The 7715-nt window shown below is 43.4% G+C and overlaps 1 protein-coding gene across 1 annotated transcript in view; it reads right to left on the reverse strand.

The window, feature by feature from the left end:
• The window catches only part of SMARCC2 (SWI/SNF related, matrix associated, actin dependent regulator of chromatin, subfamily c, member 2), a 46179-nt gene that overhangs the window by 12257 nt on the left and 26207 nt on the right, over positions 1 to 7715 (reverse strand). Inside the window, exons 14-21 of the mRNA XM_015423649.1 lie at positions 6383 to 6420; positions 3575 to 3705; positions 3412 to 3483; positions 3027 to 3140; positions 2091 to 2244; positions 1407 to 1499; positions 750 to 869; positions 606 to 668 (exon numbers count right to left, since the gene is read on the reverse strand). Coding sequence (XP_015279135.1) covers positions 606 to 668; positions 750 to 869; positions 1407 to 1499; positions 2091 to 2244; positions 3027 to 3140; positions 3412 to 3483; positions 3575 to 3705; positions 6383 to 6420 — 785 coding nt within the window. The remainder of the gene's footprint in view (positions 1 to 605; positions 669 to 749; positions 870 to 1406; positions 1500 to 2090; positions 2245 to 3026; positions 3141 to 3411; positions 3484 to 3574; positions 3706 to 6382; positions 6421 to 7715) is intronic.

Raw genomic sequence — 7715 nt, forward strand, 5'->3', positions numbered from 1 at the left:
AATGTGACTTAACCCTGATTTGTTGGGTGAAGGCGTAACACTGAAGCACAGTTAACACAAACCATGATTTCACATCACAGTTTGGGTACTCAGGCAGAACATAAAGTAATACTTAATCATGGTTAAGGTAAACAAGGTACAGTCAAGGTATGATGGCCTCAACATCCAAACCAAAATAAAAGCGAAATTATTCTAGTTGCCTTTTATTATCAGTATTATTTCCAAATAACCAGAAGAGCCTTCTCACTGAAACCATGTCACTTTAGCAACTCTGAAATCTTCTGATATGGGCATCCAACTTGCTGAACAATACTGGAAAGAATACCATCTTGGACAAAGCAGCAAACGACTCCAGTCTGAAAAAGAACTGTCTGTACGTGGGTACACAAAGTGGGAGGGCTTCAGAGAACCAACCAATCAACAAACAAACAAAAATATAGGTTTTTTGCACCATTTTTTAGTTTTTACCTACTGGAATGCTGCTAGAAACAGATACAAGAGTTTAGCAATTAAAAGGAGAGGATCCCTTACGAAGTGTTATGAGCAATTATAGGAAGCCAAGTCATAAGTCCATAATTTAATTGGAATCCTCTTGTTCTGCTCACCTCCAGCAGCAGCAGCGTCTCCTGCTCGGTCCACTCCCGAGTGGCGCTGGCAGCAGCTTTGCTCTATGGGAGAAAACCGCACATTAGCACCCACGCCTCTCTGAGTAAGCATCTGAGCAAATCCCCCCTCTGCCTGCCCTCTACCTTGGAGGGAGCATTCTTCTTGGTGTACATGTCAGTACGCAGCCCAAAGTTTTGCATGTCTGGAGGCTTCTCCTTGCTCTTATCAGGGAAGTTCAACATCTGCTGGGAAGCTGTGGTCTGCTGTGGGGGGAGAGGGAGAGAATGAACTCCATCAGTTGTTAACAACCCAGCCCCACACCTGAAACCTCATGAGCTCTACCTCACTGCCAACGAGTTTCGGTGAAAATACATCCAACTCTCGTTCTTATTTGTGACCAATTCACAGCAAACTCTACAGGATGCTTGCAAACAGCCTTACGGTGTGATAAATGGACATAGGAGAACAAACACCTAAGGAAGTAACACAGGCTACTCTTTAGAAGCACCTGAACTTTCTATGACTTGCCTTCCTCATCCCTCCAACAAATTAAACTTCATAGCATTAAGCAGCCAATGGAGATATTGCAACCAATTACATCTGCTACGCCTTCTCTGCATCTAATAGTTCTCCCTCTTATTCTTTCTAAAAAATTCAGTAGAATGGCCTTTGTCTGCATGGAAGTTCATACTTCTCCAAGGCCATGGGAAAGAACCTATGCAGCCCCAACCTCTTAGTTCCCCTACCGAGGAGCTGTGAGTTTTATAAACCTACTCCTTTAGAGCTCTCCCATAGCCTACCATTTCAGGTTTCCCTTTCACCGTCTCTGTGACAAGGTCCTCAATTTCCTTGGTTTTCCGACCCGCCTTGGTGTCACTGTCGCTCTGACGACCCTAGAGGGTAAGCAAGAGAGTGCTCAAAAATCCCACTCAGAAAGGTCAACATTTTATGGACATTTGCCCTTGTTAATGTGGAGGCACTTCTGCTTAAATGGAAACATAGCGCTGGGCTTACCACGAAGCCTGTCTCTTCAGCTGAATGAAGGTTATTCAGGAGTGGGTTACATCTCCTGCTTGCCTTGGAGGCAGGGCTATGCAGATAAATTCATGCTCAGTCCCTTGCAGTGGGGAGAAGCCTCCTAGTTCTGGTTCTGCCTGCAACAGGGCTTGAACTGAGCTCCTGCACTCCAAATGTTGCTAGCTGAGCTAGCAGCCCAGCACCTGCGTGGTTCTGCCTTCAGCTCAAATGGAAAGAGTAGATAATCTGAAGTGCTGAGAGAGAGATCTGGCTGTAGAAACATTTGAACAAAACCTAATGCGGTTATAAATCCATAGATTTCCCTTCTCCAGCATCCTCGAAAGAGGCAGGAACAATTCAAAGCTAGTAAGCAGATTCTAGCCATGCATAACTTTTTTAAAAAGAGGTTTTTAAATTCAGCTTTCTTTTCATGAGGGATAAGCGGCTTTGTTCTCCACCAGCCCTACCTGGGGCGTCTTGGGCTGCAGTGGCACCAACCCTGAAGGAGTGTCGGCCAGAACATGGAAATGAGAGGTGGGTGGTGGTCCCATGGGTGTCGGCCGGCTCTCAGCATCCACTTGATAATTAATGAGTCCCCACTGTTCTAGGAAGGCATGGACCCTGCAACAGAGGATCAGAGATGGATCCTGAACTCAGAATCTCTGCTTTTAGATTCAAGGAGATCAGGAGCCGCATTCACAACAAAAGGCAAAGGAAGCTGAACAAAATGCTGAATAATCCTACAAAGAAGATGAAGTTTGCAAAAATAGGATATTCACAATTCATGCTTTTTGTTTCTTTATCAGTGTACTTTGAGGCTAATTTCAGTCAGCCTTCCTACTACACATAGATTTGTTTTCCTATTTAAAAAAAATGGCTGCAGTGGCAGCTAAGAAACAAGATTTTGTTTTGTTTTGTTTGCGTTAAGTGCTGTGTAAGAACAGAACACAGTATACTGTCTCTGCTCCAAAGACAGACGGGATACACTCAGAGTAAGAGGTAAGAGGTGGAATGCACAAACTCAAGCTGCAATGTGCTCAGTAGCAGACATCTTTTTGACCTGATCACACAACTTGCCCCAGAACAACTGACTCTCTGAGTGCAATCAAGAAACTGCTGCAAAGAAACAAGTTTCTGTTTTGAGGAAATATGCTTTTAAAATGAAAAATATAAAGTTTCAATCCCTACTCTATAAATCCTCTAATATTCATGGCATTCCCCAGCTCAGAAATGCGTCCCCTGACCAAATGATAAGAGGAGTTACGGTCAACCCCATCTTTCTCCCACTTTCACAAGGTATGCTCACATCTTGGAAGCGACTGATCTAAAATTCTGGCTTGTCTCACAGATGTTCTAAAGTAGCTAACTTTTTCTTGGCTTGGCTATTCTGTATTTCAACACACCTCATGATGGCACAGACATCTCCAGCCAGATTCCGGCGACAAGCAGTTGAGGTTAGGTACTCCTGTGGATTGAGCCGGTATGTGTCAATCATGAAATTGCGGTATGCCAAGTAGCTAAAGAGTGGCAGAGAGGAAAAAAGGAAATATTGAGAATCATCATTTCTAACCCCTTTTGTTCCCAAAATCTTTGCCCCGTATTAAGTCCGCTCTTTCTCTCACGTGACCAATATCCCGAAAGCTAGTTTGCGTCTACTCTAATCAGATAAAGAACAAGGAAATAAGGAAAGGACTGCCTTCAGCTCTCCAGGGGCTGAAGTTAAAAAGCATAGGCCATAGCCACATTTGCTAGTATGGATGTCATTATTAAGAAGAAGACCAGTCTTACATTTCAGGAGTCTTGGACTTGTTCTTGCCATTGAAAAATTCCGGGAGGGCTCTTCGCTCAATGGCATGGACACTGTGGAGGAGGCATAAGGAAGCATTACAGCAGGCCAGAAGGATGGAGGGGCTGATGAGAGGAGAACCACTCCCACTCCCCGTAACAGTACCTGTTATAGTCAAACCAGGCTGCATAACTGGGAATGATAATGTGATGAGTCTGTTCTGTCACGTTGTCTTCATGAAGGTCAGGGTTCTTTGTCTGCTCTCCTTTGTTGCCAGCATTGTTCTCTTCTTCATCCTGAAAGGCAGAAGTCTCTTGAGCAGGCAGTGCATGTAGCCATGACCTTTCTGATGACATGTTCCTAACTCTCCCTTTAAGAACATTCGATGGATTTTTTTCATTCATGCAGCCCTTGATGTGAAGAGCTTGCAAGCCTGCTTTATACCGAATTCAGAGGATGATGGCACATCATTGCAAAGACAAACTGCCAAGGGAGAAGGGAGGAAACAAGGACGATTTTGTGTTGTCTGAGAGAATGTTAAGGGACAAGAATCATTATTGGTGATTAAACAGGCTTTCGAAGAGGTGCTTTTCAGTTATCTTTTCTGTGCTGGAGTAATGGAATTGTGCCTACTTTTGCTGGTGCCAGAAAAGTCAAGAAAAAGAAGGATATAAATGTGTATCTGTGGGAGGAGGAGGAGGACAGACCTAGCACAGAAATTATGACAATTCTAATAATTGGTTTTCCGGTACGGCGCGATGACGGGCGGGTCTCAGCAAGCGCTTGCCGCACCCGACCAGCCAGCCTGGAAGGCAGGCTGGAGCATGGGGCTTTTTTTCTGCCCCCCCCCCCCCCGTAATCGGCAATGCGGGGGGGTGTCCAGGAACTGCCCTGAAGCAGGAGCGTTTGTCGGAGAAGAACATGGCCGCCGCCATGTTCTGATGAGACGCGGCCATCCGGACTTTTTAGCTTGGTGTAAACTTCATTATTTGCAGCATGGAGGAGAGAAAGGACTAAGACAGAAGAAGAGAGTTTAAGGACGCAGGTAAAACAGCCCCCAAAAGACGCGGTGTCTATAAAGGTGAAGCAAAACGGCCGGGATTTGTATGGACTAAAGTGTAAGTAGAGAAAATGGAGGGGGAGGAAAAAGGCTTGGAGAGCATGGAAATGGTTGTTGGACCAGAGGGCTTAGAGACTGTTGGTGTGTTGAGAGCCCAAAAGATTTGGCAAGAAGGGGAATGCCTAGAGAGAGAGGAGGAGAAATCTGAGGAAGTCGTGGAGATGAAGGAGATGGATTGGGAGCAGTTTTTGAGAGCACTGAAAGAGGCTGCGATAAGAGGGTGCAAAGAGGCATGTGCAGATATAAGGAAAAAATATAACATACAAACTGAAGCAGATAACATACAAACAGAAGCAGAGGGAAAAGAAAAGCAGGAACAATGTGCAGGGAAGAAGGACTCAGAGAAGCCAGAGGAGGGAGAAATAGAAGATAAAGATGTTGGCAAGGAAGACAAGTTGGAAGAATGTGTGAAAGATAAAGGATGGATAATGGAAGCAATAGGCTCTGAGAAAAAACTGTGTGATGTAAAATTGGGACGGACAAAAAAGAACAAACAATGTTTAAAAGCTGCACGAAAGAAGGAAAGAAACAGGATTGGAAGAAGGAAAAAGGTGTGAAAGTTTAAAAAGGATAATAGACCTTGGAAAATAGAGGGACTGAGAAACAGAGAGAGGAGACATGGAAGGCAGAGTGCGTTCAAAGAGAGAAGACATGCAGACATGATGAGGTTGAAAAATAGACTTCAAATGCGCAAAAGAAAAAACAAGCTATATGTGACCCAAAAAATTATTTACCAATGAACTGTGCTTACAATGGAAATTGACCTAAGAATGTCTTGTTTATTTTCTATTTTTCACTAATGAACTAATGTAATGTAAAGCTCTTTGTTTATCTTGTGAAAATTCTGTGTTATATTAGCTGGTGTATCTTAAAGAAAAAAGGTGAAGGTTAAGGAGGAAGGACTATTTGTGTAAAATTTATTAGAGATTCTGGTGTGTTAGGCGGAGTATTTTAAAGAGGTAAAGGATAAGGAAGTAGGATTATTTGTAAATTTTGTTGGAAGAGGGTAGATGAAAAATTAATTAAGTCCAGAGAGTCCTTAGAGTGGAGATGTGTACAGAATGAGTAAGGTAAAATTGATAATATTTATTATATTTATTCTTAATGAAATCATTATAAAGTGAATTATTTACAATGTTTATTAAAATTATACTTAAAGGGAATGAAATTAACACAAAAATGATGAAATGTTGAAATGATAAATTTTATGGAATGAGTAAGGTAAAATTGATTATATTTATTATGTCCATTCTTAACGAAATTGCTATAAATTATTTATAATGCTTATTAAAATGATATTTAAAGAAAATGAAATTAGTATAAAATGATGATAAATTAGTGAAGGCTGAGAGGTATAAATTTGAAGATAAAAGGTGAAGGGGATGAATAAGATTATTTGTGAGTGCGTATAGTGTTTAAGTGAAAATTGTGAAAGAAAAGAAACTTTGATATAGGTATAAGAGTCTGTTGTGGTATATCTAGGTTTAAATCTATCATTGGTAAAAGAGAATAGTCCTGTTGCGGGTCTACAGTACAGATAAGAATTTTGGTATAGCTCTGATGGAGTAAAATCCTTAGTAAGTTATAGAAATATAAGATCTCAGTTAATAAAAAGTGAATACTATGAGAAGAGAAGGGAAGATATGATTTAGTAAGGATATGATTGATAAGTTCTCTGTGTTGCAAGGTAAAAGGTGTTGTATGATCTATTTGTGGTGTATTGGTGGTGGGTGTGTTGAAAAACCCAATAAAAATATTTTTTTTAAAAAGAAAAGAAATTATGACAATTCTCTTAACTGACAAGAGAATGAAGACAGGCAACAGCTGGAATGTGACAGTCCTGCTTGGCTCACCTTTCCCGCAGTCTCCATGCTCTCATCCTCTGGTTCGTCTGGAAAACAACAAAAAGGCATAGGCAGCCCGAGTTTCGGAAAGGAGTCTCCATTCATACAGCCTCTTAGTATCTACTTTAGACAATGCAGCAAGAAGAAGGAGGCTAACTTGGGTATTTCTGAGATTACCTAGCATGCAAGTCGCTTTTCATTGTACATGTGTCTTTTCCACCAAGTCTTCCTCCAACAAAGAAAGACCTCCTTCAGCAAGCCCTATCTCTATCACAGAAAGCAATTCTTTATTGGAGAACATCTTTCTCCCTTGAAGGAAGAGAGTCATAGGGTCCAAATCTATATGTTTGCTATTGCCGTTACAACTGCTTGATCGTTATTTTCTCAACCCTTGTACTCACTGCTGAGAATGTGAGCAACAGTGACCTACCTCTGTCACTACATTGTCAGCCATCCCAATCTCAGGACTCAGATGAGGTTATGAACATAATGCACAAATAAAACCTATGACTGCTAGGAGTTACAAGTGGCAGAGGGAAGCATTTACCTCTCGCACTCTAAGAAGAGCAGGGGTCACCAACTGATAGCTTGCTGTTGCTCATGGAGGTGCCCCCCCCAGCATGTTCCACAGAGGCAACTGTCTCCATGCCTGCTGTGCTTCTTGACTTGTCCATAAGGATGCAGGAGGCCAGAAGAGCACTAGGCTGCCTCGGCATTGTCAGCTTTCTGCCCAGCATGCCTTGGCTCCCATGCACCAGGGAAGGTGCTGCAACCAGGGCAGCAACCCTCCACCATCAGGGATGGGGCCTCACCAGAAGAGCTGCCTTGCTGGACTACCCATGAGGTGGGCCAGTACCAAGTGGGAGTGCTGCAGGGCAGTGGCAGCCCCACCAAGCTCCACATTCCAACGGGTCCCACAGCCAGGACTAGGACCTCTGACAGGGTGCCTCAGGGCTGGGCCCCCACCTCTCACCACCCTCCTTATTCACTGGCAAGGGGTGTGCGTTTGCTGCCACACTGCCCCATTGTACCCAGCCCTGCAGTTAGGCATTCACTGCCAAAACGTGGAGCTTGGAGGGACACCCGAACAGTGAGGCGGGAGCACGAGGAAGGAAGGGGCAGTGCACTTGCTGCCCCCCCCCTACTTGAGAAGTCGCTCTTGGGCCCTCACTTCATGCCAGAAGCTCACCAACAAAAAGGCTGGCTACCCCTGAAGCAGAGAACGCAACAAGTATACTTATAAAACAATTAATCAGATGAACATAACCTCTGGAAGCCAAAGAGCTGCTCATGTTCATGCAAGTGTCAGCAAGCTGCCAATGTGTTCTATATGTCTTTCCCT

The sequence above is a fragment of the Gekko japonicus genome, unplaced genomic scaffold, assembly GCF_001447785.1.
Source record: "Gekko japonicus isolate JY-2015 unplaced genomic scaffold, Gekko_japonicus_V1.1 scaffold33, whole genome shotgun sequence".
Classification (NCBI taxonomy): Eukaryota; Metazoa; Chordata; class Lepidosauria; order Squamata; family Gekkonidae; genus Gekko; species Gekko japonicus.